The 16,541-nt window shown below is 38.0% G+C and overlaps 1 protein-coding gene and 1 pseudogene across 1 annotated transcript; both read right to left on the reverse strand.

Annotated features, from left to right (window-relative positions):
• Nucleotides 1-8,013: 8,013 nt before the first annotated feature.
• Nucleotides 8,014-8,952, reverse strand: LOC112818083 (olfactory receptor 7G2-like). The gene has a single exon (XM_025865317.2). It carries the CDS (start codon nucleotides 8,950-8,952, stop codon nucleotides 8,014-8,016), a length of 939 nt encoding a protein of 312 aa, XP_025721102.2.
• Nucleotides 8,953-16,097: 7,145 nt separating this feature from the next.
• Nucleotides 16,098-16,541, reverse strand: part of LOC112816463 (olfactory receptor 7G3-like) — an 18,969-nt pseudogene continuing 18,525 nt past the window's right edge.

A 16,541-nucleotide genomic window follows, 5' to 3' on the forward strand; every position in this document is an offset into this window, starting at 1 on the left:
TGTGTGTGTGTGTGTGTGTGTGTGTGTGTGTGTGTGTGTGTGTGTGTACACCATATCTTCTTTATCCATTCATCTGTCAGTGGACATTTTGGCTCTTTCCACAGTTTGGCTATTGTGGACATTGCTGCTATAAACATCGGGATGCATGTACCCTTTCGGATCCCTACATTTGTACCTTTGGGGTAAATACCCAGTATGCACTACTAGGTATTTACCCCAAAGATACAGATGTAATGAAAAGAAGGGGCACATGCACTCCAAATGTTCATAGCAGCAATGTCCACAATAGCCAACTGTGGAAGGGGCTGAGATGCCCTTCAATAGATGAATGGATAACGAAGATGTGGTACATTACACAATGGAATATTATTCAGCCATCAGAAAGGATGAATACCCACCATTTGCATCAACATGGATGGAACTGGAGGGAATTAAGCTAAGTGAAGTAAGTCAAGGAGAGAAAGACACTTATCATATGGTTTCACTCATATGTGGAACATAAGCAATAGCAAGAGGACCATAGGGAAAGGGAGGGAAATCTGAAGGGGGAGAAATCAGAGAGGGCAATGAAGCATGAGAGACTATGTACCCTGGAAAATAAACTGAGGGTTTCAGAGGGGAGGAGGGTTGTGGGAGAGGGGGTAACAGGGTGATGGGTATTAAGGAGGGCATGTGTTGTGATGAGCACTGGGTGTTTATGTAACTAATGATTCACTGAATACTACATCAAAAACTAATGATGTACTATACAGTGGCTAACTGAACATAAAAAAAAAACACACAGAAGAAATCAAAAAGGAAATAAAAAACACCTTGAAACAAAAAAAATGAAAGCACAATATATCAATAACTATAGGATGATTCAAAAACACTTCTAAGAGTGGGGCACCTGGGTAGCTCAGTCAGTTGGGTGTCTGCCTTTGGCTCGGGTTGTGATCTCAGGGTCCTGGGATCAAGCCCCACATCAGGCTCTCTGCTTGGCTGGAAATCTGCTTTTCCCTCTCACTCCCCCTCTGTGCTTTCCCCCTCTCTCCCCCTCTCTCTTTCTCTCTTTCTCAAATAAATAAAATCTTTTAAAAAACAGTTCTAAGGGAGATATTTAGAGTGACACATGTCTACATTAAGGGAAAAAAAATCTCAATAAAGAACAAACTAAGGTCAAACTTAGCAGAAGGAGGTAAAACATAAAGAGCAGAAATAAATGAAATAGAGACCAGAAAACCATATAAAGATTTATTTATTGAGTGAGGGACAGAGCAAGTTGGGGAGGGGAAGGGTGAGAGAATCTTCAAGCAGACTCCCCACTGAGTGCAGAGCCCAACTCAGGGCTCGATCTCACAGCCCATGAGATCATGACCTGAGCTGAATCCAAGATTTGGATGCTTAACCCAGGGCTCAATCTCATGACCCATGAGATCATGACCTGAGCCAAAACCAAGAGTCTGATGCTTCACCAACTGAGCCACCTAGGCACCCCATGAAAACCATATTTAAAAAAACAACAAAACTATGAGCTGTTTTTTTTTGAAATGATAATAAAAATTAGAAAATTTAACTAGACTAAGAAAAAAAAGAGAGAAGACTCAAATAAAATAAAAAAGGAAAAAGGAAACATTACAACTGATACCACAGAAACACAAAAGATCCTAAGAGACTACTATGAGCAATTATATGCCAACAAGCTGGATAACCTAGAAGAAATGGATAGACTCCTAAAAACATAAAAGAAATCAAGACTGAATCATGAAGAAAGAAAGTCTGAAGAGACCAATAATGAGGAAGGAGATTGAATCTATAATCAAAAACCTCCCAACACAGAAAAAGCTCATGATGACATGGTTTCACTGGTTAATTCTACCAAATATTTAAGGAAGAATTTACACCAATATTTCTTAAATTCTTCCAAAAAATTTTAAAGATGGAAACATTTCCTAAATCATCTCATGAAGCCAGCATTACCCTGACACCAAATCCATATAAAGACATCACAGTAAAATTATAAAGGAATATCCCTGATAAAGACAAATGCAAAAATCAACAAAATATTAACAAATTGAATCCAACACCAAATTAAAAGGATAATTACCATAACCAAATGATATTTATCCAAGAACTCAAGGGTGGTTCAACATAAGAAACTAGATCAAGGAAATGCATCACATTAATAAACAAAAGGACAAAAAAACTCAATCTCAATTGATGAAGAAAAGGAATTTCATAAAATCCAAAACCCATTCATGATAATAAAAAAAAAAACTCAGAAAACTAGGGATGGTGCAATAATTCCTCTAGATGTTAAATGGTTTTTATGAAAAACCCACAGCTAACACCATACTTCATAGTGAAAGACTGAAAACTTTTTCCCTAACAAAAGGACAAGGCAAGGAAGCCTATCTCACTGTTGCTGGTCACAATGGAACTGGAAGTTCTAGCCAGAGCTATTAGTCAAGAAAACCAAATAAAAGTCATCCAGATTGGAATGGAGGAAGTGAAACTACCTCTATTCACAGGGACCTGATCCTATATATAGTAAACTCCAAAGAATCCACAAGAAAGGTAGTGAGCAAAGAACTGTTGCAGGATATGTGATCAACATACCAATATCAGTTGTGTTCTTACACATCTGAAAGGAGCAACTGAAAGGAATATAAGAAGGTTATTCTGTTTAAAATAGCATTTAAAACAATGAAACACCTAAAATAAATTTAACCAACGAGGTAAGAGACTTGTACACTGAAAACTGAACACATGGCTGAAATAAATTGAAGAAAACCTAAATAAATGGAACTGTGTTTGGTGTTAACAGGTAGAAAGACTTCATTGTTAAGATGTCAATCTATACAAAGAAACCTAGTGGGGTGCCTGGGTGGCTCAGTCAGCTAAGCATCTGCCGTTGGCTAAGCATCTGCCTTCGGCTCAGGTCATGATCTCAGGGTCCTGGGATCGAGCCCTGTGTTGGGCTCTCTGCTCAGCAGGGAGTCTACTTCTCTCTCTCCCTCTGTGCTCTCTCTCTCTCTCTCATTCAAATAAGTAAATAAAATCTAAAAAAAAGAAAAGAAACCTAGAGGTTCAATGCAATTTCTCTCAATATTATTTTTGTGCAAAAAGGGACAATGCCTTTTTTCCAGATATGGAAAAACTGATCCTCAGACTCATATGGAATTGCAGGGGGCCCCAATCAGTCCAAACAATTTTATACAGAATAAAATCAGAGGACATAGATTTTTTGAGTTCAGAGAGTGCCGTTTGGCAGTTTCTCAAAAGCTAAATATAGAACTACCATACAACACAGCAATTCCACCCCTAGGTATATAGCCAAAGAATTCAAATCAGGAATACAAACAGGTACTTATATAACAATGCTCGTAGCAGTATTACTGACAATACCCAAAGTGTGGAAACACACACACACACACACACACACACACACACACACACACACACTGGATTATGTTTGAGCATAAAAAGGAATGCAGTTTTGAAACATACTAAAACATGGACAAACCTTGAAAACATTATGCTAAGTATAATAAGCCAGATGCAAAAGAACATGTATTTTATGACTTCTCTTATATGAAATATCTAGAGTAAGAAAAATCATAGAGATAGAAAGTAGACTAGGTTCTGTGGCATTAGATCAAGTTATGATAAATGGCTACAGATTTTCTGTTTGATTCATGAAAGCTATGGAAACAGACTCAATGTTTGCCTAATGCTGTGAGTGTAGTTGTGCCACCAAACTGCACATGTAAAAATCATGAAAGTTGCATAGGGTGAAAGAAAGTGGTCCAGTTTCATTCATTTCCATGTGGCTGTCCAGTTTTCCCAACACCATTTGTTGAAGAGACTGTATCTTTCCCATTGTTTCTTTTTAAGTTTTTATTTAAATTCCAGTTAGATAACATACAGTGTATTATTAGTTTCAGGTGTACAATATAGTGATTCAACACTTCCATACATCACCTGGTGCTGATCACAAGTGCACTCCTTAACCACAACACCTATTTAACCCATCCCCTACCCACCTCCCTTCTGGTAACCATCACTTTCTTCTCTGTAATTAAGAGTCTGTTTCTTGGTTTGCCTCTCTCTATCTCTCTCTCTTTTAATCAATTTGCTCATCTGTTTGGTTTCTTAAATTCCACATATGAGTGAAATCATATGGTACTTGTCTTTCTCTGATTGATTTTGCTTAACATTATACTCTTTAGCTCCATCCATATCATTGCAAATGGCAAGATTCCATTCTTGTTTCTGGTAAATAATATTCCATTGTATATATACACCACATTTTCTTTATCCATTCATCAATCAAAGGACATTTGGGCTATTTCCATAATTCGTCTATTGAGATAATGCTGCTATAAATACTGGGGTGCATGTATCCCTTTGAGTTAGTGTTTTTGTATTTTTTGGTTAAATACCCAGTAGTGCAATTGCTGGGTCATAGGGTATCTCTATTTTTACCTTTTTGAGAACCTCCACACTCTTTTCCACAGTGGTTGTACCAGTTTGCATTCCACCAACAGTGCAAGAGGGTTCCTTTTTCTCCACATTCTTGCCAACATATTGTCTCTCATGTTGTTGATTTTAGTCATTCTGACAGGTGTGAGATGATATCTTATTGTAGTTCTGATTTGTATTTCCCTGATGATGAGTGATGGTGAGCATCTTTTCATGTGTCTGTTAGCCATCTAGGTGTCTTCTTTGGAAAAATGTGTGTTCATGTCTTCTGCCCATTTCTTAACTGGATTATTTGTGTTTTGGGTGTTGAGTTTGATAAGTTCTTTATAGATTTTGGATACTAACCCTTATTGGATATGTTGTTTGCAAATATGTTTCCATAAGTGGCCTTTTAGTTTTGTTGATGGTTTCCTTCACTGTGTATGGTGGAAGTCCTAGCCACAGCAATCAGACAACAAAAAGAAATAAAAGGCATTCAAATCAGCAAGGAAGAAGTAAAACTTTCACTATTTGCAGATGATGCAATATTCTATATAGAAAACCCAAAAGACTCCACTAAAAAACTGCTAGAATTGATCAACGAATTCAGTAAACTGGCAAGATACAAAATCAATGTACAGAAATCTGTTGCATTTCTATACATCAACAATGAAGCAGCAGAAAGAGAATTTAAGGAATCAATCCCATTTACAATTGCACCAAAAATAATAACATACCTAGGAATAAACTTAACCAAAGAGGTGAAAGACCTGTACTCTGAAAACTATAAAACACTGGCAAAAGAAATTGATGATGACACAAAGAAATGGAAAGACATTTCATGTTCATGGATTAGAAGGACAAACATGTTAAAATGTCTATACTACCCAAAGCAATCTATACATTTAATGCAATTCTTATCAAAATATCAACAGCATTTTTCACAGAGCTAGAACAAAAATTCCTAAAATTTGTATGGAACCAAAAGAGATCCTGAATAGACACAAAAAATTTAAAAAAAAAAAAAAAAAAAAAGCAAAGCTGGAGGCATCACAATTCCAGGCTTCAAGTTATATTACAAAGCTGTAGTCATCAAGGCAATATGGTACTGGCACAAAAAGAGACACAGAGATCAATGGAACAGAATAGAAAGCCCAGAAATAAAACTACAGCTATATGATCAATTAATCTTTGCAAAGCAGGAAAGAATATCCAGTGGGAAAAACAGTCTCTTCAACAAATGGTGTTGGAAAACTCAACAGCAACATGCAGAAGAATTAAACTGGACTGCTCTCTTACACCAAACACAAAAATAAATTCATAATGATTAAAAACCTAAATATAAGACCTGAAACTAGAAAAATCCTAGAGGAAAACACAAGCAGTAACCTCTTTGACATTGGCCATAGCAACTTCTTTCTAGATACATCTCCTGAAGCAAGGGAAACAAAAGCAAAAATAAACAACTGATTTAGAGGGCGCCTGGGTGGCTCAGTTGGTTAAGCGACTGCCTTCGGCTCAGGTCATGATCCCGGAGTCCTGGGATTGAGTCCCACATCGGGCTCCCAGCTCAGTGGGGAGCCTGCTTCTCCCTCTGACTCTCTCCCCTCTCATGCTGTTTCTCTCTCACTCGATCTCTAATAAATAAATAAAATCTTAAAAAAAAAAAAGAATCACAACAGGTTTAAAAAAAAAAACAACTGATTTAGGTCTTCTCAAATGTCTTTCTTTCTTTTCTTGAGATTTTATTTATTTGTCAGAGAGAGAGCACAAGCAAGGGGAGCGGCAGGCAGAGGGAGAAGCAGGCTCCCCACTAAGCAAGGAACCAGATGGGGGACTCAATCCCAGGACCCTAGGATCATGACCTGAGCTGAAGGCAGACGTTTAACCAACTGAGCCACACAGGCATCCCCCAAATGTCTCTCATTTTTATTACTTAAATTCAATTAGCCAACATATAGTACATCATTCGTTTTAGATGTAGATACCACATTTACAGATTAGAAGACATGTCATGATAAAGGTTTCACTTATCCCAAGTGATCTATAGTTTCAGTGTGGGGTGCCTGGGTGGCTCAGTTTATATAAGTTTATATATAAACTTATACACATCAGCTAGAAAAAAAAATCAGTAGAAAAATGGGCAAAAACTTGAACATGCACTTCACAGAAAAAGAAATCTAAATAGCCAATTAACCTATTAAAAAAGGTTCTATCTTAAAAAAAATGTTCTATCTCATTTGTAGTTAAGGAAATGCACATTAAAACCATAACGTAAGGGGGCCTGGGTGACTCAGTTAAGCGGCTGCCTTCGGCTCAGGTCATGATCCCAGGGTCCTGGGATCGAGCCCCACATCGGGCTTCTTGCTCAGTGGGAAGCCTGCTTCTCCCTCTTCCACTCCCCCTGCTTGTGTTCCTTCTCTCGCAGTGTCTCTCTCTGTCAAATAAATAAATAAATAAAATCTTTTTTGAAACCCATAATGTAATACCATATAACCTCACCCATGAGACTGGTAATCAAAGTACTGGTGAGAATATGAAGCAAGAGGAACACATATACTGTGGATCAGAATGTAAATTGGTATAACCACTTTGAAATATAAAATTATAATAAAAATGCCCCATGATTCAAAAAAATAAAATAAAATAAACAATCGAAACTTCATCAAAATAAAAAGCTTCTGCACAGTGAAGGAAACCATCAAAGGCAACGTATGGAATGGGAGGATATATTTGCAAATGACATATTTGATAAAGGATTAATATCTAAAATCTATAAAGAACTTATAAAACTCAACATGCAAAAAAATGAAAATCCAATAAGAAATGGGCAGAAGACATGAACAGACATTTTTCCAAAGGAGACATATAGATGGCCAACAAATACATGAAAAGATGCTCACCATCACCGATCATCAGGGAAATACAAATATGTTTATTGTTTTGGCATTTTATAATCAGGATTACTTTCTTAGTAGAGATGATAGCTTCCTCACTGATCAGGATCAAAGGTCTAATGATCATCTCAAGCCAATGAGATAATCACATTATAGAACTGAGTATAGTTAATGCTGATGTTACCCTGCACTGACACTGACCAGTGATAGGTTTCAGGAATTATTGGAGTATGAAAGAACAGCTCCCCACACACACACCAGGTCATACATCTGGCTTGTCTCTGGAGTGCAATTCACATGGCCATAACCGTGAGATCAGGCAGAATCAAATCTCTCCTATAACCACAGACTTATTTGATCCTCTCCCTGACCTGTCCAACTTCTCTCACTTCTCTTCTGACATTTCATTATGAGTATAACCCTTGTCTTGGGACAGCTTGTGAGGATCCCACCAAAAATACCAGGCTTAGGAATTGGAACTAATTTTTGAAACATCACAGAGCTATTCAAAGAACAAATCAAGTTTCAACACAAAGTTAAGATGAACTTACCCATTAAGTTCTCTAGTCATTCTAAAAGAACTTGGTGATGCAAGAATCTGACATTCTGGCTCACCATGTATTTTTGTCACTTTGACTCATTCTAGAAACCACAGTCCATGCAGATGACACAGTCACAGAAGAGAAGGTGTTCTACTTATGAGTTTCCTCAAGGCTCCCTTCATGTCCCTGTTCCTCAGGCTGTAGATGAAGGGGTTCATCATTTGAGGGACAACAGTGTACATCATTGAAACCACTGCAGTGTTTCTGGAAGAGTTAGTAAGAGCAGAACTTATGTATACCCCCAAACCTGTCCCATAGAACAAAGACACAACTGACAGGTGAGACCCACAGGTGGAAAAAGCTTTATACTTCCCACCTGCTGATGGCATTCTCAAAACAGAGGATACTATCTGAGTATAAGAGAAAATGATTCCACACAGAGGAATACCGCCAAATATGCTAGTTGCAAAATATATCAGGATGTTATTGATGAGGGTGTCAGAACATGCAATCTTGATGACCTGAACAACTTCACAGAAGAAGAGAGGGATTTCAAGGTCTGTGCAGAAGGTCAGTTGCAATACCATTAGACTGTGCATCAGGGCATCCACAATGATGACGAAGAGGGGGAGTAGAATCAGAAGGCCACAGAGGCGGGAGTTCATGATGACGGTGTACCTCAGTGGATGACAAATGGCCACATAGCGGTCATAGGCCATTACTGCAAGAAGACTACTTTCTAAACTTGCAAAAACCAGGATAAAGCAGATCTGGGTGAGGCAGCCTGTGTAAGTGATGCTTTGATTCTGTGTTTGGATGTTCACCATCATCTTTGGGATAGTGGTTGTGCTTAAACAGATATCATTAATAGACAGGTTGGAGAGAAAGAAGTACATGGGTGTGTGGAGGTGGGAGTCAGAGCTGACAGCCAGGATGATGAGCAAGTTTCCCAGGATGGTGACCAGGTACATGGATAAGAACAGGATGAATAGGGGGAACTGCAGTTCTGGATCCTCTGTCACTCTCATGAGAAGGAAATCTGAGACATGTGTATCATTTCTGGATTCCATATTGTTGATGAATCTGATGGAAAAGATGGAGTCAATCAAATGTGTGTTTCCTAGACCAGGAGGAGGAGCATCACTAGAGGCAAAAACCATCTCGGGATGGGATGGAGACTAATAGAGAGGAATAAGAGATGGGTGCCTTCTGTATGTATATTATTCTGTTTCTTTAAAAATAATAAAAACCTGGGATGCCTGGGTGGCTCAGTTGGTTAAGCATCTGCCTTCAGCTCAGGTCATGATCCCAGGACCCTGGGATCAAGTCCCACATCAGGCTCCTTGCTCAGCGGGGAGCCTGCTTCTCCCTCTGCCTGCCTCTCTCCCTGCTGTGCACTCTCTCTCTCTTTCTGACAAATAAATAAATAAAAACCTTTAAAAATAATAATAATAATAAGGGAGGGTATGTGCTATGGTGAGCCCTCTGAATTGTGTAAGACTTGAATCACAGATCTGTACCTCTGAAACAAATAATACATTATGTTAAAAAAAAGAAGAAGAAGAAGATAGCAGGAAGGGAAAAATTAAGGGGGGGAATTGGAGGGGGAGACGAACCATGAGAGACTATGGACTCTGAGAAACAAACTGAGGGTTCTAGAGGGGAGGGGGTGGGGGATCAGTTAGCCTGGTGATGGGTATTTTAGAGGGCACGTACTGAATGGAGCACTGGGTGTTATATGTAAACAATGAATCATGGAACACTACATCAAAAACTAATGATGTAATGTATGGTGATTAACATAACAATAAAAAATTTAAAGACAAAAAACTAATGATGTATGGTGATTAACATAACATAATAAAAAAATAAAATACCATAATAAAAATAATAATAATAAAAGCCTGAAGCTGATAAAGCAGAGCATCAATAGCTATTAAGTCTGGAGAGGGTTAAGAGGTAGTCATTTTAAAAAATTACACTGTTTATGATGCTCTGTTTATTTAAAACATTTTGTAATTTTAGGGGCACCTGGGTGGCTCAGTTAGTTAAGTGTCTGACTTTGGCTCAGGTCATGATCTCAGAGTCCTAGGATTGATCCCCATGTCAGGCTTTTCTCTCTCCCTCTCCCTCTGTCCCTCCCCATGCTCATCCTCTCTCTCTCAAATGAATAAATAAAATCCTTTTAAAAAATAAACTAATATGTAGAATGTGAACACCTTGTAATGCTTTCTTTTTTTTATCATTTTTTATTATGTTATGTTAGTCACCATACAGTACATCATTAGTTTTTGCTTAATTTCTTGATCAGACTTAGTAGTTATGTGGGTTTATTCCACTTTAGAAAATTCATTAATTAGTGCACCTTTCTTTGTGTATGTTACACTTCAATAAAAATGTTTACTTCTGAAAAAAAATAAAACATTTGGTAATTTTATAAAAAGAAACAGACTGGGAAGGTACCTGAAGATTCTGTCTGGGGGGCACCTGGGTGACGCAGTCGGTTAAGCATCCAACTCTTGGTTTCAGCTCAGATCATGAACTCAGGGTTGTGAGATCATGCCCTGCTTTGGGTCCATGAGAGACACTATGAATGGCAGGCAGGGAGCTGTTTCTCAGCTGTGGTGCTGAAAATAAAACCATCACTCAACCTCCAATAACAACAGAAGATTCTCCAGCAACTCCTTTGATTCTCCTGAGACCTCCACTGTTAACCCTTTCCCAGAAAAGGTGATTCTAACTTATGGACCTTCTTTTCTGCGTTTATGGGGAAAGTAATGCTCCTAATATTGACAATTTCCCTTTTCTCCACTCTTGTATTCAATATCTCCTTGTCTAAAAAATAAATAAATAAATAAATAAATAAATAAATCTTAAAAAAAGAAACATTCTGTCTGGACCTCTAGATACTTCAGAGGCAGACAACTGAGATAATACATAGATGTGTCAAGAACCAAGAATGAGAAGATAAGGTAAACTTTTTCCAAACTTCCTGCCCTCTTACCACTACAAGATTATAAGTAAATGTCAGAAAATTTTATAATGGTCATATTTTTTAGACTTTATTTTTTTAAGATTTTATTTATTTATTTATTTGAGAAAGAGAGCATGAGACCGGGGTGAGGGGTGAGGGGTAAGGGGCAAACGGAGAAGCAGACTCCCCCCTGAGCAAGGAGCCCAATGCAGAGGTTGATCCCAGAACCCTGGGAGCATGACCTAAGCCAAAGGCAGATGCTTAACCGACTGAGCCACCCAGGCCCTAAGGGCCCCAACAGTCATGTTTTTTAAAAAGCAGATTTCTACCCAAGAAGAAATGGTCCTGGCCATACAATTGAGTGAAAAGGTATTAGTAAATGGAGTGATGGCAAAAAGTACAAGGAAACACGTGAAGACAAGACAGGTGAAAGGACCATAGGTGACTTGGATTCAATCATTTGGTGTATGTACTCTCTTCACAGCTGCCCCAGATGAACCTGTAGTAAGACATTTGCCCCCATTTCCAAACATTGAGTAAGGGGTGTTAGGTTACCTGGTTGGCATCATAGTGGAATGATGATTGACATTTCTGATGTACCTTATGGAAGATCTGTTCTCAGGAAGGGCAGAGGGATTGAGTGAGACCCAGGCTCCGGAACAAGAGGGATCATCTGTGGGAGGAGGCTTAGGTGTGCTACTACTTTTCATGTTGAATGAGGTGGTCACAGGCAGATTGCAGTCTCTGTATCCCTGAAGGTTCAATTTCCAAAGCTCCTCATTAACTAAGCAATTTTTTTTTCACAGACATCCCAGGGCAGTGTAAATCCTCAAGGACCAAGACTCTAGAACAGTGGAATTCAGGATGGTGCTTTCTTGACCCTAGGAGACCAAGTGTACATCATGTACATCTGGGTCTGTTCATCTCCATTTCAGATGTTTTGCAAATATAGACATACTATCCTTCTCTAAGTGAATTTCAGTCTTCTTTTCTTAGGTATTAATGAAGGGATCTCTATCCAATGAATGACATCAGTAAGTCTGATACCAATTTTAGCTATGAAAATATAGTTTTTATATATTGATATAAATAATACATTTGAAAATATAGCTGAGTTGTTGTAAAATGGGGAACTCTCAAAAGTTTTTCTTCTAAGAGTCACTGTTTCCTGAAGCTTAATCTTCATTGTGTATATTTATAAGTAGATTCTAATTTATTCTGTGTAACAATTTGTCTCTCATCAATGCAGACAAATCTGTTACTTCTTTTTACATATTTGTAACTATTTTTTTTCTAATTTTTTCACAATATTTTCAAGGTACATATTTGTTCACTCTAGGGTACTGTGGGTTAAAATTATCTAAAAAACTTATGTGAATTAATAAGAAAAGCATAGGAGCACCTGGCTGGCTCAGTTGGCTAAGCAACTGCCTTGGGCTCAGGTCATGATCCTGGAGTTCCAGGATCAAGTCCCACATTAGGCTCCCTGCTCAGTGGGGAGTCTGCTTCTTCCTCTGACCCTACCCCCTCTCGTGCACTCTCTCTCTCTCTCTCTCTCACTCTCTCTCTCAAATAAATAAATAAAACCTTTTAAAAAAAGAAGACATTTTAAAAATAAGTAAGAAAAACATAAACTCAGTAGAAATACCACAAACAAATATTTAAAAGAAAGGGAAGCTGACACCTGAAACCATAAAAATCCTAGAGGAAAGCACAGGTAGTAATTTCTCTGACATCAGCCACAGCAACATTTTTCTAGATATGTCTCCTGAGGCAAGGGAAACAAATGAATCACTGAACATTATATCAAAAACTAATGATGTACTATACCTTGGATAATTGAATTTAAATAAATATAAAAAAGCAAAATTAAACTATTGAGACTACATCAAAATGAAAAGTTTCTGTACAGCTAAGGAAACAATCAACAAAAGAAAAAACAACCTACTGAATGGGAGAAGACATATCTGATAAGGGGTTAGTATCCAAAATATGCAAAGAACTTACACAACTCAAACAAAAAAATAAATAATCCGCTAAAAAGTGGGCAGAAGACATGAATAGACACTTCTCCAAAGAAGACATAGAGATGGCCAACAGACACATGAAAAATGCTCAACATCACTAATCATCAGGAAAATGCAAATCAAAACCACAATGAGATGTCACATCACACATGTCAGAATGACTAAATTCAAAAATACAAGAAACAACAGGTGTTGGCAAGGATGTGGAGAAAAAGGAAGCTTCACATACTATTGGTGGGAATGCAAGCTGGTGCAGCTACTGTGGAAAACAGTATGAAGATTCATCAAAGAATTAAAAATGGAATTACCGGGCGCCTGGGTGGCTCAGATGGTTGGGCGTCTGCCTTCGGCTCGGGTCATGATCCCGGGGTCCTGGGATCGAGTCCCGCATCGGGCTCCCTGCTCCTTGGGAGCCTGCTTCTCCCTCTGCTTCTCTCTCTCTCTCCCTCTGTCTCTCATGAATAAATAAATAAAATCTTTAAAAAAAAAAAAAGAAAGAAAAAAATGGAATTACCATATGGTCCAGTAATTCTACTACTGGATATTTACCAGTAGTAAGAACCCAAAAATACTCATTCAAAAAGATATATACACCCCTATGTTTATTACAGCATTATTTACAGTAGCCAAATTATGGAAGCAATCCAAGTGTTCATTCACTGATGAATAGATAAAGAAGATGTGGTATATATACACACAGTGGAATATTTCTCAGTCATAAAAAAGAATGAAACCTTCCCATTTGCAACAACATGGCAAGATTTGTCAGAGAAAGACAAATACCAGGGGTGCCCGGGTGGCTCAGTCATTAAGCTACTGCCTTTGGCTCAGGTCATGATCCCAGGGTCCTGGGATTGAGCCCCGCATCGGGTTCCCTGCTCCTCAGGAAGCCTGCTTCTCCCTCTCCCACTCCCTCTGCTTGTGTTCCCTCTCTTGCTGTGCCTCTGTCAAATAAATAAATAAAATCTTAAAAAAAAAGAAAGAAAGACAAATACCATATGATTTCCTTCATAGGTAGAATTTAAAAAACAAAACAAACCATCAAAGAAAAAGAGAGACAGGGCACCTGGGTGGCTCAGTTAAGCGTCTGCCTTTGGCTCAGGTCATGATCCCAGGATCCTGGGATCAAGTCCCGCATCGGGGACTCTGTTCTCCCCCTACCCCTCCCTGCCCTGCTCATGTTCTCTCGCTCGATCTCTCTCTCAAATAAATAAATAAATAAAATCTTTTTTTAAAAAAAAAGAGAAAGACAAAAAACAAAAACAAAAAACAAAAAACAACCAGACTCTTAAATACAGAGAATAAACTGATGGTTGCCAGAAGGAAGGTGTGTGGAGGGCTGGGTGAAATAGGTGAAGGAGATGAAGAGTACATTTATCATCATGAGCACTGAGTAATGTATAGAATTGTTGAATCATTCTATTGTATAGTGAAACTAATATAATAAAGTATTAATTATACTGGAATAAAATTTTTTAATTAAAAAATTATAAATAATAAAAGAAAGTTAATATGTGAAGATGCCCAGCCACATAACAATAAGATATGCCAATTAATAAATTATTTTTACTCCCACCAGGTTATCAGTATCCTTGAAAGTATATTGATGATGATATAGATTATCCGGACCTTCTAATGTGTATAACTGGCTATCTTATTTCCACCAAGGGACATAGATGAGAATATTCCAACAGCTTTATTCATAATAACAGAAAACCAGTTACAAACAAAATTTCCATCAATATTGGACAGGATACCCACTTTGAAAAGTCACCCCTATGTTTATTGCAGAATTACTTACAATAGCCAAATTATGAAAATAGCCCAAGTGTCCACTGATAGATGAATGGATAAAGATGTCATATGTATGTGTATATATGAATAATATTCATTGTATATCTATATATTATACATAAAAATAGATATGTAAAATGAAATACTATTCAGCCATAAAGAGAAATGAAATCTTGCCATTTGTAACAACATGAATGGAGCTAGAGAGTATAATGCTAAGTGAAATAAGTCAGAGAAAGACAAATACCATATGATTTAACTTATGTGTGGAATTTAAGAAACAAAACAAATAAGCAAAGGGGAAAAAAGAGAGAGAGAGGCAAGCCAAGAAACAGACTCTTAACTACAGAGAATAAACTGATGGTTACCAGAGGGGAGGTAGGTGGGGGAAATGGCTGAAATAGGTGATGGGGATATAGGAGGGCAGTTGTTATGAGCACTGGGTGTTGTATGGGTGTTGAATCACTATATCACCTGACACTAATATAACATTTTGTGTTACCTAACTGGAATAAAATAAAAACTTTTTTAAAAAGAATATAACATTCTTTATTGCTTGTGTCTATTAGAGTCAGGGTTACTTTCTTTTAGCAGAAACAAAGGGTTTTTTTTAAAGATTTTATTTATTTATTTGACAGAAAGAGACAGCGAGAGAGGGAACACAAGCAGGGGGAGTGGGAGAGGGAGAAGCAGGCTTCCTGCTGAGCAGGGAGCCCGATGCAGGGCTTCATCCCAGGGCCCTGGAATCACGACCTGAGCCGAAAGCAGACGCTTAACGACTGAGCTACCCAGGCACCCAAAACAAAGTTTTTTTCACTAATTAAGTTAAACAGTTTATCTTCATTTACCATCATCTCAAACTACCAAGATAATCAAATTATAACAGTTTTATAGATGATGAAACTAAGTGTAGTAGATGCTGATAGTGCTATGCACAGACACAAGTTACCAGTGACCACTCTTGGAAATTACCAAATTAGGCATAAAAGATCCATTCCTCCCATGTTTCATAGGAGGCTTATTTTCAAAGTGCAATTCAAACGGTGCAATCTATGGAATTGGCAGAATTATGTCTCCATGACTACAGACTTATTTGGATCCTCTCCATGATCCATCCAACTTCTTTACTTTTCTTCTTCCTTGAATATCCAAACAAAATCACTGTATGCCCTGCCTCAGGTTCAGCTCTATGGACCTGACCAAAGAAACTGCGTTTGATAATAGAATTCATTTTTGAAACATCACAGAGCTATTCAAAGAACAAATCAAGTTTCAACACAAAGTTAAGATGAACTTACCCATTAAGTTCTCTAGTCATTCTAAAAGAACTTGGTGATGCAAGAATCTGACATTCTGGCTCACCATGTATTTTTGTCACTTTGACTCATTCTAGAAACCACAGTCCATGCAGATGACACAGTCACAGAAGAGAAGGTGTTCTACTTATGAGTTTCCTCAAGGCTCCCTTCATGTCCCTGTTCCTCAGGCTGTAGATGAAGGGGTTCATCATTTGAGGGACAACAGTGTACATCATTGAAACCACTGCAGTGTTTCTGGAAGAGTTAGTAAGAGCAGAACTTATGTATACCCCCAAACCTGTCCCATAGAACAAAGACACAACTGACAGGTGAGACCCACAGGTGGAAAAAGCTTTATATTTCCCACCTGCTGATGGCATTCTCAAAACAGAGGATACTATCTGAGTATAAGAGAAAATGATTCCACACAGAGGAATACCGCCAAATATGCTAGTTGCAAAATATATCAGGATGTTATTGATGAGGGTGTCAGAACATGCAAGCTTGATGACCTGAACAACTTCACAGAAGAAGAGAGGGATTTCAAGGTCTGTGCAGAAGGTCAG

This window comes from Callorhinus ursinus, unplaced genomic scaffold (assembly GCF_003265705.2).
Source record: "Callorhinus ursinus isolate GAN/ISIS: 27379988/994484 unplaced genomic scaffold, GSC_fseal_2.0 scaffold82, whole genome shotgun sequence".
NCBI lineage: Eukaryota > Metazoa > Chordata > Mammalia > Carnivora > Otariidae > Callorhinus > Callorhinus ursinus.